At 41.6% G+C, this 25,999-nt stretch overlaps 2 protein-coding genes across 5 annotated transcripts in view; one reads left to right on the plus strand and one right to left on the minus strand.

Annotated features, from left to right (window-relative positions):
• The window catches only part of LRRC34 (leucine rich repeat containing 34), a 22,978-nt gene extending 15,993 nt beyond the window's left edge, over nucleotides 1–6,985 (minus strand). For both annotated transcript variants that reach the window (XM_008970915.6, XM_003817676.7), the window contains exons 1-5: nucleotides 6,847–6,985; nucleotides 3,081–3,198; nucleotides 2,054–2,175; nucleotides 1,892–1,956; nucleotides 1,314–1,397 (exon numbers count right to left, since the gene is read on the minus strand). In XM_008970915.6, coding sequence (XP_008969163.3) covers nucleotides 1,314–1,397; nucleotides 1,892–1,956; nucleotides 2,054–2,175; nucleotides 3,081–3,198; nucleotides 6,847–6,985 — 528 coding nt within the window. The remainder of the gene's footprint in view (nucleotides 1–1,313; nucleotides 1,398–1,891; nucleotides 1,957–2,053; nucleotides 2,176–3,080; nucleotides 3,199–6,846) is intronic.
• The window catches only part of LRRIQ4 (leucine rich repeats and IQ motif containing 4), a 25,926-nt gene continuing 6,752 nt past the window's right edge, over nucleotides 6,826–25,999 (plus strand). Inside the window, exons 1-4 of one of the 3 annotated variants that reach the window (XM_003817675.5) lie at nucleotides 6,867–7,482; nucleotides 16,337–17,387; nucleotides 23,213–23,386; nucleotides 24,928–25,066. In XM_003817675.5, the coding sequence (XP_003817723.1) occupies nucleotides 7,475–7,482; nucleotides 16,337–17,387; nucleotides 23,213–23,386; nucleotides 24,928–25,066 (1,372 nt within the window). In that variant the 5' untranslated portion in view covers nucleotides 6,867–7,474. Of the gene's footprint in view, nucleotides 7,483–16,336; nucleotides 17,388–23,212; nucleotides 23,387–24,927; nucleotides 25,067–25,999 lie in introns of all 3 variants that reach the window. The other 2 variants (XM_055110665.1, XM_055110666.1) reach the window with 2 other exon arrangements.

Consider the following 25,999-nt stretch of genomic DNA (forward strand, 5'->3'; position numbering starts at 1 on the left):
ACTCCCCAAGGTGATCTACAGATTTACTGTAATTCCTATTAAAATCCCAGCTGCTGGCCGGGTGAAGTGGCTCATGCCTGTAATCCCAGCACTCTGGGAGGCCGAGGTGGGCAGATAATCTGAGGTCGGGAGTTTGAGACTAGTCTGACCAGCATGGAGAAACCCCGTCTCTACTAAAAGTACAAAATTAGCCAGGCATGGTGGTGCATGCCTATAATCCCAGCTACTTGGGAGGCTGAGGCAGGAGAATTGCTTGAACCTAGGAGGTGGAGGTTGTGGTGAGCCAAAATCGCGCCATTGCACTCCAGCCTGGGCAACAAGAGCAAAACTCCATCTCAAAAAAAAAAAAAAAAAAAAAAAAAAAAAAATTCCCAGCTGCTTTTCTTGCAGAAATTGATTAACTGACCTAAAATTCATATGGAAGTGCAAGGGACACAGAAGAGCCAACACAATCCTGAAAAAAGAACAAGGACACACTTCTTGATTTCAAAACCTACTACAAAGCTATAGTAATCAAGATAGTGTGGTACTGGCATAAGGATAGACATACAGATTAAAAGAATAGAATTGAGAGTACAGAAATAAACTCCTGTAATGATGGTTAGCTGATTTTTGGACAAAACTGTCAAGACAGTTCAATGGGAGAAAGAATAGTCTTTTAACAAATGGTGTTAGGACACATGGATATACACATGCAAAAGAATAAAGTTGGATTCCTACCTCATACCATATTCAAAAATTAAAATGGATCAAAGAAAGAGCTAAAACTGTAAAACTCTTAAAAAAACATAAATCTTTGTGACTGGGTTTTCAAGATGAACCTTGAAAACATTAAGCCAGTCCCAAAAGGCCACATATTGTATGATTCTGTTTATATGAAATGTCCACAATAGGCAAATACATAGAGAGACGAAGTAGGTTAGGGTGACTGCCAGGGGCTGGAGAGCAGGGGGTAGAAAAGATGGAGAGGGATTGCTAATGAGTTTAGGGCTTTTCTTTTTGGGGTGATAAGAATGTTTTTAAAATAGTGATAGTAGTGATACTTGCACAGCCCTGTGAATATATTAATACTTAAAAAACCACTGAAGACTTTCAAAGGGTATATTTTATGTATGTGAGTTAAATCTTAGTAAAACTATGACTTCAAAAGTGTTCATGCAATGTCTACACTTGAATAAATTAAAGTATAATAAAAATATACATTCCTACAATATTAAAATAAGTTCACTTCAACATTGGACACTGTTGGTTCCAAGCTATCAGAAGTTAGAATTTCCAAATACAATGTTAGTTTGAAATACATAAATGCTTACATGTAGCACTTTAGCAATCAATTCTCCACCTTCGGGCCCAATATCATTAAACATGAGGTTTAAGTAAATGAGATTAAGTTGTTTCTATAAGAGAAAAGAAGCTATTACACATTATTATTACTGGAAATTGGTCAATTTTACATACATGTATATACATATACACATACAGTATATACTTTATTTGAATAAGTGTTTTCCTCCAAAGAAAATCTTTATAACCAAGAAAAACTGTATCCTAGCAAAAACAACTACATTAAGGAAAAAAATCATTCTCATGTAATCAAAATATAATTACAATATAAATGGAAGAAAAAACTATATTTACCTTTGATCAATCTGAAAGATGTGTGGTGTATATATTTAATCATGGTGTACAAGTTTGCAAAAGATAACTCAGGAGCTCTAGCTACTGGCTCCATTGAGACCAAATCCACAATGGGTTTCCAGTATATTTCGAGTGTTCTAGCACAGAGTCAGGACCCTTGACATCAGGTAAAACTAGTGTTTTATGTGTGTGTCATTAGACTAATTGGTTTCATTGTAAATGGAACTAAGGACATTTTGTAGTAAAATAATACCTGAAGCAGTTTCGCAGCATAGTATGCACCAACATCACATAGAAGGTTATATCCAACATCCAAACCTGAAGCACAGATGAATAGAAGCGGATATTCATTATAAAGAATACTTAAAATCAGATCAATGAAAAGCAGGAGGTATTGATTCTTATGGAAACATACCATTAATATACAGACAATTCTTTAAAATTTTGGAAAGAATCCAAAAATCTTCACCTGTAACTCTTTCTACTGGCACTAAGCGATTGTTACCAGCAATGTTTAATGTGATTCCTGCTGCTAGCCTGTTAAAATACAAAAAAAAAAAAAGATTTTGAAATAGAAACCCAGTAAAGAAGTAAAAGTATGTTTCCTTCATGTATAAATAGTCATATCACAGATATCATTTACTGGAAGCAAGCATATAGTAAGTAGACTTATACAGTATATTTATACCAGGTAACTTAAAACTACTGAACATTCTGCAGACTGCAAAGTGCTTTAAAAGATTCCATATATTTAGCTCTCTCACACACACTCACACTCACACAAACAGTATCCCCACTTTATAGATAACACTGAAAACTTCAATGATTTGCTTAGACTCACCCAGCTCAGGTTAGGCGTGGTGGTTCACGTCTGTAATCCCAGCACTTTGGGAGGCCAAGGCGGGCTGATCACCTGAGGTCAGAAGTTCGAGACCAGCCTGGCCAACATGGTGAAACCCTGTCTCTACTAAAAAATACAAAAATTAGCCGGGCATGGTGGCGAGCACCTGTAATCCCAGCTACTCGGGAGGCCGAGGCAGGAGAATTGCTTGAACCCAGGAGGCTGAGTTTGCAGTGAGCCGAGATCACGCCACCGCACTCTAGCCTGGGCGACAGAGGGAGGCACCGTCTCAGAAAAAAAAAAAAAAAAGATTCACCCTGCCCACAAACAAAAAAAAAAGATTCACCCCACCCACAGAAGTTAAAGATCACTCTGGAGCCCAAGCTTGGGTACTCCTGGTCTAGTGCTCTTTCCTGAATACTATACCACCTCTAAGACCTACTAACAGTGTTGCTCGTCTACTTACTTACCTGAATCAAATGGTATGTTCATTTTACCAAGCATTTTCAAATGGCTATAAAATCACTCAATATGTTAGGATTTTCACACACATGAATATAAGCAAACACTATTAATGTAATCAAGTATTTGTCTTTCTTACCCCTTTTTAATTTCTTCATCCACTTCTTGGAGTATATGCAATATAAAAGGATTAATTTTCTGGGATTTTTCCATACACAGATTAGAATAATGTTTCTGGAGACCAGATTCTGGAGATTCTGAAAAATATATGCATCCTCTATCACATATAAATTATTCTAGAAGCTTTAAAAAAAACCATAAAAACTACCTCTTTCAAATATATGAGTTGTATGTGCGTATAGTGGGGGTAGGGAAGAAAAGGAAACAGAATTAAGGTTAGAAAAAGAGAAGAGAAATAAAAATAATGAATGGGAGAGAGAATTAAAATGCTGTTTGGAGAACTAGGGCCATTGAAGCACCCATTGAGGCTTGGCAGACACTGGCTCAAGTGAGCACCCTACGTTGGAAGTGACATAAAGGGAGAACTAAGCTCCATTATGTGCCAGGCCTGGTAGCTGAGGAAAATGACTTCCAAAGAAATTGTATATTTTGTCCAAAACCATGCAGCTACTAAAGGCAGAGTGCAGAATCAAACTGATTCCAAAACCTCTTTCCACTGTGCCCTAATGGGTTACAGGGACTCAAGGTTTCTTTCTTTTTCTTTTTTTTTTTTCAACTCAGTATCTCAGCATCCACGAGAGGAAAAGGTTTCTTAAAATAGCTTCACATAAAAACAATTTTATCTAATAACCTAACTCAAAAGGGATCTGATAAAGCACCTACTCCCACAAGCTTCTTGGATACCCTCTACACCATCCCAAGTTTGAATGTAACTGTCAGTTCTTCATACCAAATCGAGGCCTGGCTCACAGAAGCTCTTCTCCTACCCAGCCTTCCATTTCCTCTTTCTAAAGGTGACTTTTCCCTAAGTTCTTAAGAAGACAGACACAAAGCAGGAGTTGAGATCTCCTTTCTGTTATACATGCAGCTTTCCTTAATGACCTTGCTGTTTTCAGTAATACCTCAAAGGCATCTTCTGCAAGGCCTACATCTTCTGGGATGGAAGTTATGCTGTTACTTTTCTTAGAAGTACAGGCCACTGTCTTTGTTTTCTATACTTCTACCTTTTGTGGATGTCTTTTAAAAATTTGTGCACAGAGATCTCATTGCTCAACCAGCCTAGCTTTTCAGGAGCTGGCTTCTCTTCTAAGTCTCTACATCTCAGAAATGTTGTTTACTGAGTGTCCTTTGCACTCTGAAGAATAATGAGTTTGCTAAACGGACCTGCAGAACAAGATTTAACATGAGGAACATTACATTTCAGATGAAAGCAAACAAAATTTCCTTATAGTTTTTAATAACCTTTTTAAAAATAAATTTAATATACTTATTCCAGACAATTTGGAAATTTCTTTTTTTTTTTTTTGAGATAGGTTCTCAATCTGCCACCCAGGCTGGAGAGCAGGAGCGCAATCTCGGCTCACTGCAACCTCTGCCTCCCGGGTTCAAGCGATTCTCCTGCCTCAGCCTCCCGAGTAGCTGGGACTACAGGCACACACCACCACACCCAGCTATAAAGACAGGGTTTCACCATGTTGGCCAGGCTGGTCTCAAACTCCTGACCTCAAGTGATCAGCCTGCCTCAGCCTCCCAAAGTGCTGGGATTACAGGTGAGCCACTGAGCCCGACCGGAAATTTCTAACATTAAAAAAAAATACATGTTAATCTGCAATCCCACTGCCAAAGAACAACCACAATTGAGGTCTAGGCATACATACTTCCTATAGTTTTTCTTTTATATGCATATTAAGTATTTTTTAAACAAAATTGGAATCTTTGGATATAACTTTATATGCTGTTTTTTAAATTAACATTATATTGTGAGCAGTTTTCCCATGTCACTAGATATTCTCTGAAAATTTTAAATAGCATAATTTCTGTCATGTGGATAGATGTACATATTAAAAAAAGCTTCACCTATTTTAGAAAATTTTCATGTATTTAAATGATATTGTAGCACAATATTTCCCAAACTGTATTTTGTGGAATATGCATGTTCTACAGGATGATCAAAGGTGTTCCAAATAGAATAGGTCTTATTATCAAGTAAGTTTGAGAAGTGCTAAAATAAACAAAACTATACACAGACACGACACTTCTCAGGGTATTTAAAACGTGCACACTCTTCAAACTGTTAAGCTTGAGAATAGGGAGGATAAGAATGCTGCACTTCCGGCCGGGTGCGGTGGCTTACGCCTGTAATCCCAGCACTTTGGGAGGCCGAGGCGGGCGGATCACTTGAGGCCAGGAGTTCGAGACCAGCCTGGCCAATATGGTGAAACCCTATCTCTACCAAAAATACAAAAATTAGCTGGTGTGGTGGCGCATGCCTGTAGTCCCAGCTACTTGGGAGGCTGAGGCGACAGAATCGCTTGAATGCGGGAGGTGGAGGTTACAAGGTTGCAGTGAGCAGAGATCGCGCCACTGCACTCCAGCCTGGGCGACAGAGGAGACTCCATCTCAAAAACAAAACAAAACAAAAACCTCACTTGGAATGCAATCTAGAAAGTGCTGCTTTAGCGTCCTCCCCAGGAAACAAAGCAAGTAGATCCCAAATAGAAGTTGGAGCTGGGCTCCCACTGGGCTTCTTTCTTTCCCACTGTCTTCCTTGGTATTAAGAGAAAAATTGCCCTGAGAATCTCCGAGGGCACAGAAATGTGTCAGACTACAATTCATTTTCGCGAAGGCATGAAGGAATCTTAGACTACGAGCTAAATACAGCTAAACAAAGTTATGGAAATATTCTTATTTAACAAGCTAGCCAGAGATTTACAGTATTTAAAAGTTTCTGCTACCCTTCCTTTGATTTAAAATTCACCTACGTATTTTGTATGCCAGGATTTTGTGGCACCAATGAATTTATTTCCTATATTGTATTCATATTAGAAGGAAAATAGCCTTCAAATTGTAAAGCAAAAACTAGGAAATAACCCAGCTACGCAGGAAAATGTCAAGAACCTAACCCAAATTTCATTTTTTCATCCACGCCTCTGGCAGCCACGTTTTAACAATTTCCACAGAAAGGACTTAGGAGGTAGATCCCTCCAAAACATGCTTTTCTATACTTAGCCAAGCACTGGGAAATCTAAGCGATGAGCATGAGTCAGAACGTGGGTGCCCTATCCAGAATCCGCAGTGTGTACATTTGAACAAGTTGTTATCCCAGCTTAAATTTCCTCTCATGCTAAAGGCAGAGCCTAACACTGCCCATCTCCTGGATGCAGTATTATTAAGCCAGCCTCCGAACACAGTTCCGTATCCACAGACAGACTTTAAAACAAGCATATAAAACAGAAATGGCGGGTAGGGGGTGGCCGTTCAGGGTAGGTGCTTAACTTGCTGATCATGGGCGCAGAAATATTTAAAACGGAGATAGTACAGAGGTGCAAAGTCAGAAACAGTATCAAGACCCTCATGCCCCCCTGTGACCTGCTCTCTGGGACTTTCACAAAAAGGGGGCTGAGAAGAGCCCCCCCCCGCCACCCCCTCCCGGAGACCCTGAGAGCACGGCGACAGACACCATCTGCACAACCTATCGCGCAAAGGGCGGACCCACGGGGACTCCTCTCCTGCCCTCGGTCGCAAAGGGCGACCGGGGACTCCTCTCCTGCCCTCGTTTCTGGGCGCCCCAAACCTCTGGCCACAGCTGGGGTTCCCAGGGGCACCCCTCCCGCCTCGCCGCCTTGGGCTGGCGGGCTGCTGGGAGGACTCCGGCCGTGCGACCCCGGCGCCCCTCGCGCGTTTTGTCTGGGCCAGGCCGCGCAGACGTGCTCCCTACTTCTTACCGCGCTGGACCGTCAGGGCCGCGCCCGGAGTAATGGCCTGAGTGGAGGCCCAAGCCGGGGACCCGGCCGGCGCACGGGTGGCCTCCCGGGAGCTCCCCATGCTCCTCTCACCCACTGGCCGCGGCGGCTGCGCTGCCATGGCGACCGCGCGCGCGCTTACAGTCCGCCTGCAGCTGTGAGGCGGCTACACGAGCCTCGGCGCCAGCCTGCTTCGAGTCCCGCTGGCTGTGCCTGCCCGGGCCCTGAGGCCTCACTGCTAAGGCAGTGACCGCCAACTCTGTGGAGGTCCTCTGTCACCCTGCCCTGGTTAAAGGCAGCCTGAGGGAGGGCGTCCTGGCTCCTTTGCAGGGAGGAGTTCCCGAGGTTTGAGGGGCTCCGCTGCTGAGCTAGGGCTGGGGCTACAAAGAAGATTATGACAAAGCCCGCTCCTGCAAAGTGTGCACCGGCCGCCGGGCCAGCGAAGAAGCAGAGTAGCATCAGCACATGATAAAGGCGCTGGGCTTTGGGAGCATAAAGGGTTTTGTGCTCCCAAAGGGCGGGGCCACCAGGGAGGGCTTCCTGAAGGAGGTGACATCTGGATGGTCCGAAGGAGGCTGCCAGAGGACAGAATGCTTGGTGCGTTCTGGGCATGCGCAGGTACTTGAATGTACTCAGATCAGTACAGACAGCGGGGAGGCGGGCAGGGCCAGATCCACATCTGTTACTAAAAGGCCAGGGGTTCCGTCTAGATCCTGCTGCTCCTGTTACTGAATGCCAATCACTGAAACAATGAGAATTGCCAGGGAGGAAGGCTTTAATCTGGTGCTGCAGCCGAGGAGATCAGTCTCAAATCTGTCTCCCCAACCAACTAGAATCAAGGGTTTACATAGCAAGAAAGAAATGTGACTACTTGCAGGAAATCAGGAATTAGGGAGGGGTAAGGAAGAGGAGTTGGTCAACAGGAATCAGGTGGTCGCTTAGGGAATCATGGTGGGTGAGGGATCTGGTGTCTCATTGTCCAGATGTGATGATCTGGTAAGTTTCATTTCCTTGATACTGAAATGGTAATAGTTTCCTTATCCCCCTTGCAAGGCATGCGATGGTGAGGCAGGAAAATAGGGTCTGGAGGTAGGGAACATAAGGCCGATTCGCACTTCGGCTATAACAGGAAATATCCTCTCCATAGGGTGTACACCATAAACGACTTTGTAAACTTACTTCATCCTCTTCATTTACACAGGGCGTACTCTAAGTAACCAATGGAATCCTCTAAGGGATATTTGAACTCCCAAAAAATTTGTAACGGGGTCTTTGAGCCCCTGTGCTCGGCCCACTCCCACACTGTGGAGTATACTTTCATTTTCAATAAATCCCTTCATTCCTTCCTTGCTTTGTGCGTTTTGTCCAATTCTTTGTTCAAGACGCCAAGAACCTGGACACCTTCTACCGGTAACAATGGGGGTGTGGCTTGCTTCTTTGGTGCTCCGCTGCTCAAACCTCTAGGGGGAGCATGCAGACGGGCAGGTTGTGGGGCACGTGGGCTCCGAACCCACCGCAGCGTCTAGGGGTGAATGCTTACAGCTGCTGAAGCAAAGCCCCAGTAGGCGTGTGTTACAGGGTGCTCTTTCAGTTTTGCTGTGTATAGGCGGCTTGTGTCAATCAGCTCAGTTAGACCCTCTGTCTTACCGCAAGGACAGAGGGCTTTCTGTATCCTGGGGTTCTGGCCTTGGTGTACCGGAAAAATCGGATCACACAGTGGGCTTGGAGAATGAGTGCAAGGTTTTATTGAATGGTGGAAGTGGCTCTCAACAGATGGATGGGGAACCAGAAAGGGAATGGAGTGGAAAGGTGGTTTTCCCCTGGAGTCCGGCCGCTCAGCAGCCAGACTCTCCACTGACTGCCCTGACCAAATTTCCCTCGGTCTACACATCGTGCTGCTTGTCGGTGACCTGGCAGCGTCCGCTGGTGCCTGTCGGTGTGCTCTTCTGCTCCTCTGTTCCTCTCAATGTCCAGCCACCTGTGTGCTCCTCCGCCGGTGTGTTCCTCTCAACATCCAGCCGCTTGTGTCTGTGCCTACTAGGGTCTTGGGGTGTTTGTTTGTTTGTTTGTTTTTTGAGACAGAGTCTCGCTCTGTGGTCCAGGCTGGAGTGCAGTGGCCTGATCTTGGCTCACTGCAACCTCTGCCTCCGAGCTTCAAGCGAGTCTCCCACCTCAGCCTCCAGAATAGCCGGGATTACAGGCGCCCCCCACTACGCCCAGCTAATTTTGTATTTTTAGTAGAGACAGAGTTTCACCATGTTGGCCAGGCTGGTCTCAAACTCCTGACCTCAAGTGATCTACCTGCCTCTGCCGCCCAAAGTGCTGGGATTACAGGCGTGAGGCACTGTGCCTGGCCCTTTAATCCATTTTGATTTGATTTTTGTATGTGGCAAGAGATAGGGGTCTAGTTTCATTCTTCTGCATATGGATATCCAGTTTTCCCAGAACCATTATTGAAGAAACTATCTTTTCCCCAATATATGTTATTGATACCTTTGTCAAAAACGAGTTCACTGTAGATGTATGGATTTATATCTGGGTTCTCTATTCTGTTCCATTGGTCTATGTATCTATTTTTATGCCAGTACCATGCTATTTTGGCTACTTTAGCTCTGCAATATAATTTTAATTTAGGTAATGTGATTCCTCCAGTTTTGTTCTTTTTGCTCAGGTTAGCTTTGGCTATGCTGGATCTTTTGTGGTTTCACACAAATTTTAGGATTATTTTTTCTATTTCTGTGAAGAAGGTCTTTGGTATTTTGATAGGAATTGTATATAATCTGTAAATTGCTTTGGATAAAATGGACATTTTAACAATAATTATTATTCTAATCCAAGAACATAAAATATCTTTCCTTTTTTTGTGTGTGTGTCCTCTTTAATTTCTTACTTCAATGTTTTATAGTTTTCATTGTAGAGATCTTTTACTTCTTTGGTTGAGTTTATTCCTAGGTATTTTATTTTATTTGTAGCTACTGTAAATGGGATTATTTTCTAACTTTTTCTGATTGTTTGCTGTTCGTATATAAAAATGCTACTGAGTTTTATATGTTGATTTTGTACCCTACAACTTTATTGAATTTGTTTATCCATTCTAATAATTTTTTTTGGTGGAGTCTTTAGGATTTTCCAAATATAAGATTATATCATCTGCAAACAAGGATAATTTGGGTTCTTCTTTTCCAATTTGGATGCTCTTTATATCTTTCTCTTCTCTAATTGCTCTAGCTAAGACTTCCAGTGCTACACTGAATAATAGTGGTTAAAGTGGGCATCCTTGTATTGTTCCAGATCTTAGAGAAAAGGTTTTCAGTATTTCCTATTCAGTATGATACTACCTATGGGCCTGTCAAATATGGTTTTTATCGTGTTGAGGTATCTTCCATCTACTCCCAGTTTATTGAGGGCTTTTATCATGAAGTGATGTTGAATTTTATCACATGCTTTTTCAGCATCAATTAAAATGATCATATGGTTTTTGTCCTTCATTCTGTTGATAGGATGTATCACATTGATTGATTTGTGTATTTTGAGCCATCCTTGCATTCCTGAGATGAATGCCACTTGGTCATGATGAATGATTTTTTTAATGTGTTGTCGAATTCAGTTTGCTAGCATTTTCGTTGAGGATCTTCGCAGAGAAGATCCATCAGGGACATTGCCCTACAGTTTTCTGTTTTTTGGTTTGCTTGTTTGTTTGTTTTGGTGTGTCTTTGTCTGGTTTTGGTGTCAGGGTAATACTGGCCTCATAGAACGAATTTGGAAGTAGTTTTTCCTCCTCTATTTTTCAGAATAGCTTGAGTAGGATTGGTATTAGTTCTTCTTTAAATGTTTGATAAAAATCAGCATTGAAGCCATTGGGTCCCAGGCTTTTCTTTGCTAGGAGACTTTTTATTATGACTTTGATCTTTTTACTTGCTATTGGTCTATTGAGGTTTCAGATTTCTTCATGGTTCAATCTTGGTAAATGGTATATATCTAGGAATTTATCCATTTCTTCTAGGTTTCCCAATGTATTAACATATAGTTGATCCTTGGAATTTCTACTGTATCAGTTGTAATGTCTCCTTTTTCATCTCTGATTTTATTTATTGGATCTTCTCTCTTTTTCTCTTAATCTGGCTATAAGTTTATTGATTTTATTCATCTTTTCAAAAAACCCAACTTTTCATTTTATTAATTTTTTGCATTGTTCTTTATTTTAATTTCATTTATTTCTGCTCTGATTTTTATGATTTCTTTTCTTCTACTTTTTTTTTTTTTCTTTTTTTTTGACAGAGTTTTGCTCTGTTGCCCAGGATGGAGTACAGTGGCATGATCTCAGCTCACTGCAACCTCTGCCTCCTGGGTTCAAGTGATTCTTTTGCCTCAGCCTCCTGAGTAGCTGGGATTACAGGCACACACCACAATGCTTGGCTAATTTTTATATTTTTAGTAGAGACAGGGTTTCACCATGTTGGCCAAGCTGGTCTTGAACTCCCGACCTCAGGTGATCCACTTGCCTCAGCCTCCCAAAGTTCTGGGATTACAGGCGTGAGCTATCACTCCCAGCCTTCTACTAACTTTGAGTTTGGTTTTTTGCTTTTCTAGTTCTTTAAGATGCATCATTACATTGTTTATTTGAAGTTTTCCTGCTTTTTTGATGTAGGCACTTATTGCTATAAACATGCCTGTTAGTACTGCTTTCACTGTATCCCATAGGTTTTGTTATGTTGTGTTTCCATTTTAATTTGTTTCAAGAAATTTTTAAATTTTCTTAATTTTTTCATTGACCCACTGGTCATTCAGGAGCATGTTGTTTAATTTCTACATGTTTGTACAATTCCCAAATTTCCTCTTGTTATTGCTTTCTAGTTTTATTCCATTGTGCTCAGAGAAGATACTTAATATGATTTTGATATTTTTGAAAATTTTTAAGACTTGTTTTGTGACCTAAAATATGTCTATCCTTGAGAAGATCCATGTGCTGAGGAAAAGAATGTGTATTCTGCAGCTGTTGGATGAAATGTTCTGTAAATATCTAGGTACATTTGGTCTATAGTGCAGATTAAGTCCACTGCTTCTTTGTTGGTTTTCTTTCTTGATCTCTCCAATGCTGAAAGTATCCAATGCTGAAATCAACAGCCATTATTCTACTGGAGTCTATTTCTTTCTTTATCTCTAGTAATATTTGCTTTACATAACTAGGTGATCCAGTGTTGGGTGCATGTATATTTATGATCATTATATCCTCTTGCTGAATGAACCCCTTTATCATTATATAATGACCTTTTTTGTCTTTTTTTATAGCTTTTGTCTTGAAATCTATTTTGTCTGATATATGTATAGCTAATCCTGCTCTTTTTTGTTTTCCATTCGCATAGAATATCTTTTCCCTTTCCTTTATTTTCAGCATATGTGTGTCTTTATAGGTGAAATGTATTTCTTGTAGGCCACAGATCGATCATTGGGTCTTGTTTTTTAAAATCCATTTAGCACCTCAAGAACAATTCCTCAGAGCCCAGCACAGCATCAAGATTTGCCCAGGAATTGCAGTCCTTGTGACCTAGACTGCCTTTCAAGTTTATTTAGAACCCCCAGAGCACTTTATCCCACAGTGGTGGGGCTAGCCAGAACTCAGGTTCCACCCACTGGCATGGACAATTCCCCTCTGGCTAGGGCTGGTCTAAATGCTCCCTCCATGAGCACCACCTGAATTCTACCCGATGTTGCTTTCCACTGTGACAGGCAGCACTGAAGTCCATTCCAAAGCCCCACAGTCACTTTCCTCTCCCTCCCCGAAGCACACTTATTCTCTCTCTGTGCCACATGGCTGCTGCTGGGGGATGGAGGAGGGATGGTTCTGACTATCCAGGACTGTCTTTCCTACCTTCTTCAGTGCCTCTTTCTTTGCTATGATGTTAAAACCAGGGACTGTGATTGCAAACCTGATCTTTCGTTCTTATGAAGATGATTTCTTGTGTGAATAGTTGTTCAATTTGGTGTTCCTGTTGGAGGGGATGATGGCTAGAGGGTTCTATTCAGCCATCTTGCTCTGCCTCCAGGAATTTTTTTTTTAACAAGATGTATTTGTACAGAATTCTCTCAGCTATGACTCCCTGTTGAAGAATTTTCTTTCTGGTATAGAGAAGGCATGTTTCACATGGAAGGTTTTATTTCCTGTTTTCAAGGAGAGAAAGGGAAGATTAGGATACACTTATTGCATCTGCTATTTTTCAAGTGTCTTTAGCTTAAAGTAATCCTCATACCAAAGTGGCATATTTTGGAGTGGCATATTCTGCCACTCTTTATTACCATTACATGAATATCCAGTCTGAAGTCAATTAAGGTTACTTTTAGTTTGTTTGTGATTCACCGGTTTTTAGAAGGAGAAGATCTGCTGAGTGAAGTTTTAAGCAAAATCTTGAAATTCTTTTAACTAGAAATGGGTTTTTATGCTAACAGAGAGAGTCACACACCATATTAACCTCAGGAACCTAGTCTTACCTATCTAGTTTGTGCATAGACAGACTTGGAAACAAAAGCATCAACACTCACTGTAAATTTGAGAGGGCTGATTAGTTTCTTAAATGATTTTCTCAGGGGTTAGAGTTACACAAAGAAAGCTAATTGTTAAACTATCCAAATCTTGGCTCCTTCAAATGAAGATGTAACAATTATTTAATTTAGAAATCACCCCACCATAATATTGGATTGTAATAATAAGTAAATTTGATCACATTTGTGTAGCAATCCCTAGAGAAAAAATGGCCAATAAAGACCAAATCTTCCCCTTTCTCCATTTACTGTGGCGGAATTACTGGCAAAGCTATTGCAAATCCGGGTTTTACAATCTCCTTTTATTAAATCCACAAATGAACGTGAAATATGGGTGTATATATATAGCTTTCAGAGGGCCGTCAAATTGATGGGGTATATGATTAAGGTGAGATAACATACACACACAATCAGATATTCTAAGCAGGTCTTATTATGGAGAAAGATGAATGTTAAGAGAAATAAGTTATTTCATGTGTCTGGAAGCCCAGACACCCTCATATTAATTCTAATCCACATAAATTTCTCCCAGTTGACTTTGTTGTAATGCTGCACAATAAAATCAAGTCTAAAATTTCACACCCGAGAAGAATGATTTTAATAAATGCCAGGTTTCCTGTAAACGAGTGATGTTAAAAATCTAGGTGAGGTTGTGTCCAGTTCTCTGCTCTTACTCCCACTTCCTACCATGTTCTGAGAAGAGCTCTTTTAGTTATATAATTTCTTTATCTGGGAAACAGGGCAAATAATGATGCCTCCTGCATAGGATTATTGTGAAGATTAATTAGGTTACTTTAAGTAAAGCCTGGAGTACGTAATCAGTGTTCTTGGTGTTCCCTATTTTTATTTGTATTATCGCCTCAGTCTACATACTGTGGAGAATTTTCAGAAATTTGCAAGTAGGAAACTGGAGATTTTATCTTACAGGACTGAACAGTATTAGATAAATTTAATCTGCCTGATGACTAAGTGACAAAAATGCTGGAGACAGCTAGTTTTAAACAAAATCAGTGTTAAATCTTTCCTTTTCTTTAAATAACATTGTCTCAGAGCTGGTTTTGAGTCCAGGCATAAAGCAACAAGCACCTGAAGCACATAGTGTTGTGTTTTGAGGAATAGCAGTATTATGTATGGGGCTAGAAATGTATCCCCTTCATCTAGGCACTGGGCCTCTGTGATGGATGAGAGGCCCAGATACTCCAGCAGGACTGCCTTCATTCTAAAAAGAAGTTCAAAGACGCTACCGCCAACCTTGCCACTATCATGTCATGTTGTTCTCTGCCTTTCCCCATAGACTTTGTGTGTGTGTGTGTGTGTGTGTGTGTGTGTGTGTGTACTAAAGACTTACTCTTCTGAAATACAATATTCACATCTTGCATTTTATAAGATTTATAAGCCTAGTAGTGTAAGTCTGCTGATTTTGTTTTCACTAAAGATTATCTTTAGCTCCTTTGCATTTTCATATAAATTTTAGAATCAGCTTGTCAATTTCTACCAAAAAAGAAAAAAAAAAGTTTGCTAAAATTTTGACTAACATTGCGTAAAAACTATAGATCCAATTAGGGGAATACTGACGTCTTTTTTTTTTTTTTTTTTTTGAGACGGAGTCTCCCTCTGTCGCCCAGGCTGGAGTTTAGTGGCGCGATCTCGGCTTACTGCAAGCTCCGCCCCCCGGGTTCACGACATCTTAGCATTACTGAGAATTCTAATCCATGGACATGATTTGTCTCTCCATTTATTAGAGACTTTAATTTGTTTCTGGGTTGGGCTTTAGTTCATTCAATTAACTGCAGTTCCAAATGTCTCACTTAGACAGAGTTAAGCTCCTTCCAGCCAGGCTTCGGTACTTAAGACCATGAAACTACAGGACCTGTCTCTGTTCTTTAGTCCAGCCTGCAATTTTCCCTGTGGCCGTTTAACCAGCCAAAGACTAATGGGAAGAACTAGTTAGTGGGGAGAACTGACTTTGCATTTGGGGCTACTCCAGATTCTAATCCACTATGCCAGCCCACACATGACTGTTAAAAGTTTGGCAGGTTTATTCTTCTCCCAGAAGTTCCTTTGCCTGTGCCTATTAAAGGGTTGTTTCTCTGCCTGACAGTCCTCAAACTTGCAAATGCCATCAGGCATGAGAGGGTCTACTCACGGGTCTCTAGTTATTTAGAAAAGGTTGGTGCATCTCTAGAATATAGTGTTTTTGTTGTTGTTGTTTTTGTTTTTGTTTTAGCTTTCTTTGTATCTTCGACTCTCTGGTGGTTTTAAGGAAAAATACTGTATTTTAAAAGATGAGGTTTTTCCCTAGTGTTTTCTCAGTGTTATGGTAAGAGCAAGGATATTTTGCAACCTTCTACATCCTACTGGAAACATTCAGAATAGGCATTTTGTTTTAACTGAAATTAGGCTGGGCACGGCGGCTCATGCCTGTAATTCCAGCATTTTGGGAGGCCAAGGCGGGTGGACCTGAGGTCGGGAGTTTGAGACCAGCCTGGCCAACATGGTGAAACCCCGTCTCTACTAAAATTACAAAAAAATTTAGCTGGGCATGGTGGTGGGTGCCTGTAATCCCAGCTACTCGGGAGGCTGAAGCAGGAGAATCGAATCACTTGAGCCCAGGAGGCGGAGGTTGTAGTAAGCCGAGATCACACCATTGCACTCCAGCAACTGGGCAACAAAAGCGAAACTCCGTCTCAAAAATAAATAAATAAATAAAACTGTAGTTAATCTCTTTTTTTTTTCATGTGAGTCTACGTGTTAGGGGAAGGAGTCTACACTTTAATTCTTTTAACATGAAATGCAAAAACCTACATTTTATGTTCTGTCATAATTTCAAGCACTAAGTTTAATCAACTATGTTTTAATTTTATTTTTCTTAAGGATAGCAAGTCTGGTGGCAGGTAAATTCTAATTTTTTTTCATCCTTTTCACAATATTTCAGATTTTGGATATTTGAGCTTTTCTTCACAATAATGTCAAAAGACATAAAATCAGTAGAACATTCACCTAAAATTCATCAGAGAAATGATCCACAGCACGTCAATGATAGAACATTTTTCATTGATGCCTCTAATCAGAGCTTGACTGCCATTCCTTTGGAGATCTTCACATTCACAGAATTAGAAGAAGTGCATTTGGAGAATAACCAGATTGAAGAAATTCCCCAGGAGATTCAGCGTTTAAAGAACATCAGGGTCCTCTACCTGGATAAGAACAACCTGAGGAGCCTGTGCCCGGCGCTGGGGCTGCTGAGCAGCCTGGAGAGCCTGGACCTGAGCTACAACCCCATCTTCTCCTCCTCCCTTGTCGTTGTCAGCTTCCTCCACGCCCTGCGCGAGCTCCGGCTCTACCAGACCGACCTGAAGGAAATTCCCGTCGTCGTCTGTAAAAACCTCCACCATCTCGAGCTGCTCGGACTGACTGGAAACCACCTGAAATGTCTGCCCAAGGAAATAGTGAACCAGACCAAGCTGAGGGAGATCTACCTGAAGCGAAACCAATTTGAAGTTTTCCCCCAGGAGCTCTGTGTTCTCTACACCCTGGAGATCATTGACCTGGACGAGAACAAAATCGGTGCCATCCCAGAAGAGATCGGACACCTGACGGGGCTGCAGAAGTTCTATATGGCTTCTAACAACCTTCCCGTTCTGCCCGCGTCCCTGTGCCAGTGTAGCCAACTGTCGGTGCTCGATTTATCCCACAACCTCCTCCACTCCATCCCGAAGAGCCTCGCCGAGCTCAGGAAGATGACGGAAATCGGGCTGAGCGGGAACCGCCTGGAGAAGGTGCCACGCCTCATTTGCAGGTGGACCTCGCTGCACCTGCTCTACCTGGGAAACACCGGCCTGCACAGGCTGCGGGGCTCCTTCAGGTGCCTGGTCAACTTGCGCTTCCTGGACCTAAGCCAGAACCATCTGGACCACTGCCCGCTGCAGATCTGTGCACTGAAAAACCTTGAAGTCCTGGGACTGGATGACAATAAAATAGGACAGGTACGGATTCCTTTTCTGGCTGTCACTATGCTCTCATCCAGGGTCCTTCCTGCCCTAAGTTGGTTCTGTGTCTAAACAGCAAATTTAAACTGACTTTATGGGCGAAAATCCAAGACTACTAAATATCCAACAAGGTGATACTTTGTATTACTCTCTTTTTCCCTAACAGCAGCAGTAATCATAGTAGTAGCTAATGTTTATTTAGAGGGTGTATGTGCCAGTCACTGAGCTAAGTGTTTACATGGGTCATCTCATTTACCTCACAACGACTGTGTCCTCAATGGTATATGAAGGAAGTGAGGGGCAGGGAGCTTAACTAACATGTCCAAGGTTACACAGCCTGTAAGTGCTGCAGCCGCAATTCCAGCCCACAGCTGCCAGGCTCCAGGGTCTACATTCTTTTTTTTTTTTTTTCTCTTCCCTGAGACGGAGTCTAGCTCTATTGCCCAGGCTGGAGTGCAGTGGTGTGATCTCGGCTCACTGCAACGTCCACCTCCCGGGTTCAAGCGGTTCTCCTGCCTCAGCCTTTCGAATAGCTGGGATTACAGGCACCTGCCATCATGCCCAGCTAATTTTTGTATTTTTAGTAGAGAGGGGGTTTCACGGTGTTGTCCAGGCTGGTCTCGAACTCCTGACCTCGTGTTCCGCCCGCCTCGGCCTCCCAAAGTGCTGGGATTACAAGCGTGAGCCACGGCGCACAGCCCAGGGTCTATATTCTTAACAAAGACAATCTCCTGACAGAGTTTCCGTTAACAGCAGATGTTTCTAATACATAACAGCCTTAGAAGCCTAAAGTTCCATCCATAGGAAACTGCAAAACCAGATTTGTCCCAACAGAAACTGTCCCGTGTGTGCAGGGTGGCATATTCAAAAATGGTCATTTAGCATTGTTGATAATCATGAAATAATGGGAGACAATCTAAATGTCAGTAGGGGAGTGGGCAAATAAACTTCAATATATTCATAAAACGAAGTTATATAGTAATTTAAGTGAACTGGTACTGTATTGCCAATATGGATAGATCTCAGTATTGTGATGTTTATTGAAAAGAAAACCTAAGGTTCCATATCAAACTGCAGAACTTTATGATACCATTTATAAATTTTGAAATCACACAAAACTATATATATATATATATATACATATATGTATATACGTACACACATATACACACAACACATATTTTATGGATTTTTTATATATAATGAAAATATAAAATATTGACTGGAAGAAAACTAAATTCATGAAGGTGGCTGCCTCTGGGAAGAGAGAAGGAAGTCAACAAAATAGGGAAGCAGCTGGATGCAGTGGCTCACTCCTCTAATCCCAGCAGTTTGGGGGGCCAAGGAGGGAGGATAACTACAGGCCAGAAGTTCAAGACCATGCTGGGCAATGTAGGAATGTGTCTTTAAAAACCAAGAAAGCAAATGGGGAAGAGATCATAAGGGGACTGAACTTAATTGCAGTATTTCATTTTGTTTATTAAAAGATTTGGGCAGTTGGGCATGCATGGGTTTATGTTTCTTTATTATTTTATAATATTCTATTTATTTCAATTTTAATTCTATTTATTTATCCATTTATTTTTCAGATGGAGTCTCACTCACTCTGTCACCCAGGCTGGAGTGCAGTGGTGCTATCTTGGCTCACTGCAACCTCTGCTTCCTGGGTTCAAGCGATTCTCCTGCCTCAGCCTCCCAAGTAGCTGGGACTACAGGTGTGCGCCGTCACACCCGGCTAATTTTTGTATTTTTAATAGAGACGGGGTTTCACCATGTTGGCCAGGCTGGTCTCAAACTCCTGGCTTCAAGTGATCCCCCCGTTTTGGCCTCACAAAGTGCTGGGATTACAGGTGTAAGCCACCATGCCTGGACTATAATATTTGATTTAAAAAGAAAAAAATAGCTGTTAAGAGCAAAAGACAACTGTAGAGGGAGTAAAAAGGGGAATTTGGAAATCAACAACTATAATCAAATAATAGGTCTGCTTTACCTGGCCATGGACACCAGTCTCATGTGTTCCCTATAAATTATAAAAGTCCTGGGCCTTACGGATTTATTTTTTAAAATCTTTTTTTTTTTTTTTGAGATGAGCTCTCGCTCTGTCGCCCAGGCTGGAGTGCAATGGCGCCATCTCAGCTCACTGCAACCTCCACCTCCCAGGTTCAAGCGATTCTCCTTCCTCAGCCTCCCGAGTAGCTGGGACTACAGGTGCCTGCCACCACGCCCGGCTAATTTATGTATTTTTAGTAGAGGCAGGGTTTCACCATATTGGCCAGGCTGGTCTCAAACTCCTGACCTCATGATCTGCCCACCTCAGCCTCCCAAAGTGCTGGGATTACAGGCGTGAGCCACTGTGCCCGACTGCTAAAAAAATCTTTTATTTGATTTTTTATTTCTAGAACTTTTTTCCCCAAATTGCTATGGGGTTTTAAAGCTGCCTTTCAGGAAGTAAACATTTTGATGGTAACTTGCAGATTTAGGTCGAGATTCTAGGACTTAATCTCCACTGATGTAGCAACTCACCTTGGAAGATTTTTGAGGTTCTGTGAGAGCCCGTCCCTGAACTATTCCACTGCTGATGTAAGAAATTCCTTTTAGTGGACAAAGTCTGTCATTTTGCAGTTGGAGTGAAAGACTTAAAATATAAAGTACATGTGGGAGGGATAACACATTATACTGAGCCATGAATAATACCTAATCCTTTTCTGAGAGAAATTTTAAGAAATCAAAGGAGCGAATCACACACAGACTGCTTGTTAACAAAAATAAGCTTCATCCAATACCAAGTTTTAGCACAAGTCAAACTGCACTGAAATGTAGACATGTTAAATATTATTGTATTCAACATGACAATCTCTGTGTACCAGTGCTTTTTCCTCTTCAGTTATTCTGATGGGTTTTGTGTGTGTGTGTGCATTTGTCCTCCCTTCTCAATTTCCTCTTATGCTAATACCACCTTCCAGTGCATTTCTCTCCTTAATGAAACATGGCCTTTAAGCCAGCTCATTATCTCTCCCTCCTCAAAGACTCAACTCATGGGTTACTAGCTCTTAAAGCCTAACCAGTAGCTTCTACTTGCCTGTGTGCATGCAAAAAAATATCTGATTTTCAATGTGTACCTAGATGGATTTTATTTGTAGAGTATACTTCTATTAAAGGAGAAAAGCAGGCCACGTGCGGTGACTCATGCCTGTAATCACAACACTTTGGGAGGATGAGGCGAGTGGATCAACTGAGGTCAGGAGTTTGAGACCAGCCTGGCCAACATGGCGAAACCCCATCTCTACTAAAAATACAAAAATTAGCCGGGCATGGTGGTGGGCACCTGTAATCCCAGCTACTCAGGAGGTTGAGGCAGGAGAATCGCTTGAACCCAGGAGGCAGAGGTTGCAATGAGCCAAGATTGTACCATTGCACTCCAGCCGAGGCAAGAAGAGTGAAACTCCGTCTCAAAAAAAAAAAAAAGAAAAAGGAAAAAACCAAAACAATGTACCAGATCCCAAAATGGCTATATGTCAGTTATAGTGTCATCAGTAATTGTACTCATCTAATGCTCTACAGATTTTCTATACATCTAGATTTCTTCTCATTATACTTTACTATGACTATGATGAAACTAACTACTGGATCTTAAATACTCCTAAAAAAATTTTTTGAACATTCAATGTGTTTTGAAAAAGAAAAGCTAAGCTTTTATGAGTTAAGTGAACAGCAATAAGAATGAAATTTCTAGGTTATAATAAAATGGTTAGATTGAAAAATCTTTTTTCATTGTTTTGGACTGCACAGAATGCAGGCATTTTGTATTGAAGAGATCTAAGTGATTGATGAAGAATTTTGAAATAGCCAAAGAGGAAAGCTTAAACATCAGTTTCTCCAAAGATTGACTTCATCTAATTAAAATAAATAGGTAAATAAATAAAACTGGAAAACTGTTACAGCATTTTTAGGAAAATGAGTCCTTACTCTACACAAAAAAGAGAAAAATGCATTATGGAAGATTCCAAGTATGTGAAACTTTTACAGATAGGTTGTCCTCAGTGAACTTTCTTTTTCTCCAACTGTAAGTGACCCATTCACCAATTACCTGTCTATTCCACCCATCCATAGAGAGGTGGGTGTGGGAGTGGCTCAGCTGAGCTCTAGCCAGAATGACAGTAGGGTGGCTGACTAGGGAATGGATGGGAAGAATGCCCATGGGCTCAAGCAGGGAACTGTGGGGAAGGATTTCCCAGCTAGGAATTAAGCCAGATAAAGGAACATATGAGTTAAGGAGCTGTTGAGCTATGTAGCTGGGATTTTTTTCTACGAGAAAATAAGGCATCTCTGTAACACAGTCAATAGGGTGATTGTCACATATTTTAAGAATGAGATTTTTTCGCCGGGTGCGGTGGCTCATGCCTGTAATCTCAGCACTTTGGGAGGCCTAGGCGGGCGGACCACGAGGTCAGGAGATCGAGACCATCCTGGCTGACACGGTGAAACCCCGTCTCTACTAAAAATACAAAAAATTAGCCGGGCGTGGTGGCAGGCGCCTGTAGTCCCAGCTACTCCGGAGGCTGAGGCAGGAGAATGGCGTGAACCTGGGAGGCGGAGCTTGCAGTGAGCCGAGATCGCGCCACTGCACTCCAGCCTGGGCGGCAGAGGGAGACTCCGTCTCAAAAAAAAAAAAAAAAAAAAAAAAAAAGAGAGATTTTTTTTCCCATGTGGTCTCCCATGGTCCAGAAAGAAACCGATAGACGGACATAATGGTGAAGCTGATTTGGGCTGTACTAAAGTAGGAAATCTGATGATTAGAAGTAGCCATAGAAGATAATGAGCTTTTCTTCACAGGAGGTGGTGTTTAGATAAAACTGGATGGCTCGCTATAGAAAGTATGCAACCACTGTATTAGAAGGTTGAAATAAGAACCTTCTTAAGGCATTCCAGCCCTGAAAGTGTGGCACTCTGTGAAATGCCGACCCAGTTCCCACACAGGGTACACAAGCCTGGGTATTCACTGAAAAGCAGAACATGACACGATAGGATCATAATGGAGTTCACTGAACACTGATTAGAAATGGTGTGAATATATGTTTGCCTCCAACTGAGATTTCAACTGAAGTTTCAAAATTATTAAAGCCTTTTAGGATGAGGAGTCATATCACTAAATTTATTAGTTCCAATAACTGAATTTATAATGAATATTATTATTGCAATATTACACATAACTTTAGTATTTTTCTTTCTATAGTGTCAAGCAGTTGCCACACTACAGTCCATAAATGGCAAGAACATAGGTTAAAAATTGCTCCAATTTTTTTTTTTTTTTTTTGAGACAGATTCTCACTCTGTCGCCCAGGCTGGAGTGCAGTGGCACAATCTCGGCTTACTGCAACCTCTGCCTCCCACATTCCAGAGATTCCCCTGCCTCAGCCTCCCGAGTAGCTGGGATTATAGGCACCCGCTACCACACCTAGCTAATTTTTGTATTTTTTAGTAGAGACAAGGTTTCGCCATGTTGGCCAGGCTGGTCTTGAACTCCTGACCTCAGGTGATCCACTGGCCTTGGCCTCCCAAAGTGCTGGGATTAAAGGCATAAACCACCGCGCCCAGCCACAAAAAATTGCTCCAGTTTAAAGTGGTGCATAAAAGTGAAATCAGAGACTTTAGATCTACAAGTATAAATACTGTAATGCAGATATGTGCACAAATTTTTCACCAGTAGGAGAGGCTAATTTACTCCACTTGTTTAGCAGTCTGCCTCAAAACCAAAAGCCCAATTTATCTCTGCTGTTAAAAATAATCTTGACCTGAAACTTATCTTTTTGGAATACTTCTAGTTACCTTCAGAATTGGGCTCACTTTCAAAACTGAAGATACTTGGACTAACAGGAAATGAGTTCCTTTCCTTTCCGGAGGAAGTCCTTTCTTTAGCATCTTTAGAGAAATTATACATTGGGCAAGACCAGGGATTCAAACTTACCTATGTGCCAGAACACATTAGGAAACTGCAGGTAAGCCTCCCCAAATGAGCAGGCTAAGAAGCACCTGCCACTGCCTCTTAAATTGGCTGAAACTGAGAAAATATGAGGTCTCCACAGGCTGGATGTAGAATCATCCATACTAGATTTCCAGCTTCAGACAAGCAATCATTTTTACATTTTGAGGTTTCCACTGTGCGTGAACAACTCTTCAACATTTCATTGTGATTGCTGTTGGATATGTCCTGCCATACTTCTTTCCACTGTGTGATTTGGTGTGTTTCATTTACAGAAATTGGGTCATAACTCTTTCCATTTAATTTCCACTTTTTATAAGTAGCCCCCTGAAAACTGGACTATTTTGAAGTTAAAGAGTATCATACAAGTGACATGCTGGGAGCCTACATTTTGGTGCCCAGGATTTCCTGTAAGGGGAAGTGTGACCTCTCTCCCTGATTGGAAAAGGGAAATCATGTTGCACCAGCTTCCTGGATCTGCAGGGCTGTGAGGAATACTTGCAAAGCAACAGGATAACTTCATTCAAAGTAGCCATAGTAGGGTGTCTTCATATATTCATCCTTTAAAGAACTGTTATTTTTTTTTCATGTTCCTGTTGCTGCACTTTTTTTTTTGACAGAGTTTCGCTCTTGTTGCCCAGGCTGGAGTGCAATGGCTCACTGCAACCTCCACCTCCCGGATTCAAGCGATTCTCCTGCCTCAGCCTCCCAAATAGCTGGGATTATAGGCGCCCACCACCACACCTGGCTAATTTTGTATTTTTAGTAAAGACGGGGTTTTGCCATGTTGGCCAGGCTGGTCTCGAACTCCTGACCTCAGGTGATCCACCTGCCTCGGCCTCCCAAAGTGCTGGGATTACAGGCATAAGCCTCCGTGTCTGACCTGCTGCGCTCTTAATGATGATAAAGTAGGCGTGGGCCACCACATAACCCCAGTCATGCAATGCCATGCACAGCATAGGTAGTTCTCACTATGACACAGGGTGTCTCTTCCTAATTCTCCATTCCTTTGCCCTGTGTTCATAGAACACCTTTCATCAGCTTTTCCTTTGTACCTGTCATGCCACAATCTTAGGGTGAAGTACAAACATTAGATTTTTGCCCAGTGAAGTTGAAAATAGTTATTTTGAATACATTCAAATCCATTCCCTGTGCATTTTGGCTACTTTCACTGAGGCAATATTGGGTTGATAGTTGAGGCAATTATCATTCTGTAGCAACTGCCACAGAGAATTAGCTATTAAAAAGGAGTTAATGATAAATGTAGTTAAATTATTCAAATTATTTTTCCATAAGTTCTGGTGAAACAAATAAGCACTAGATGTCTGTAGTCTCTTTTCCCTGCATAAATGGAAACTAAGTCTAATGGATTTACTCAAAAATAATTTTGGGTCTTGATGATGGTCCTTTAGACATGCTTTTTCCCTTTAACCCAATGCGTAATTTCCCCATTGAAAGTGAAAAAAAAAAAAAAAAGCATGAGCACCCACAGGTGATTCTGGTTATTATAATTAATTAATCAAGGTATATTATTATGGTACACTCATGTTATTTCAGAGTCTCAAAGAGCTATATATAGAGAACAATCATCTGGAGTACCTGCCCGTATCCTTGGGGTCAATGCCTAACCTAGAAGTTCTTGATTGCCGGCACAATTTGCTTAAGCAACTTCCAGATGCCATTTGCCAAGCACAAGGTGAGGAAACTTAGTAGATTCACAGCCTAGCAGAGTTTGTGGCCAGCATCTCCTATGGCAAATGGCTTCCTTGCTTTGCTAACGACCGATCTCAGTGTTCAGAGAACTGAGTCTATCCCATTACTTCCTTGCAGGGCTCACTTAGCGACATGGGGGAGGCCAGGTGTCCTGATTAGTATAGCTAAGAGTCTTGCAAAGGCAGTTAAGTCATTTATTAAAATGGAAAAGTAAATAGCAACTGCTAAGAAAATTAGCATTCACCCATACATTTATTACACTACCAACAATAATTTACTGTACACTTACTACATGCCAGAATTTGGAGTTGGGATCCTGCAGTAAATTTCATCTAGGTCACGGAGTCACTTGAATAAAAGAAAAAGTATTGGCCCAGAGTGGTGAAATTAGCAGGAGACTTTCTTGGAGCTACATAATTGACCTGGAAAACTATATATGATTCCTATTTAAATAGCCAAACATTTTCCACTACATTAAGCCATTCTTTGTCTGTACATTCATCCATCCACTTAACATGCTTTTGCTGAGCACCCACTGGGACCAGATTTTAAATGTTTCTTTTTTTTTTTTTCTGAATCCTAGGTTTATGCACATGTTTTCAAACTACGGCTATTCTTTTTTTTCTTTTTTTTTTTAAGACAGAGTCTCGCTCTGTCGCTCAGGCTGGAGTGCAGTGGCGTGATCTCGGCTCCCTGCAAACTCTGCCTCCCGGGTTCACGCTATTCTTCTGCCTCAGCCTCCTGAGTAGCTGGGACTACAGGCACCCACCACCACGCCCGGCTAATTTTTTTTTTTTTTTCAGTAGAGACGGGGTTTCACTGTGTTAGCCAGGATGGTCTCGATCTCCTGACCTCGTGATCTGCCCACCTTGGCCTCCCAAAGTGCTGGAATTACAGGCGTGAGCCACCGTGCCTG

This window comes from Pan paniscus, chromosome 2, assembly GCF_029289425.2.
Source record: "Pan paniscus chromosome 2, NHGRI_mPanPan1-v2.0_pri, whole genome shotgun sequence".
NCBI lineage: Eukaryota > Metazoa > Chordata > Mammalia > Primates > Hominidae > Pan > Pan paniscus.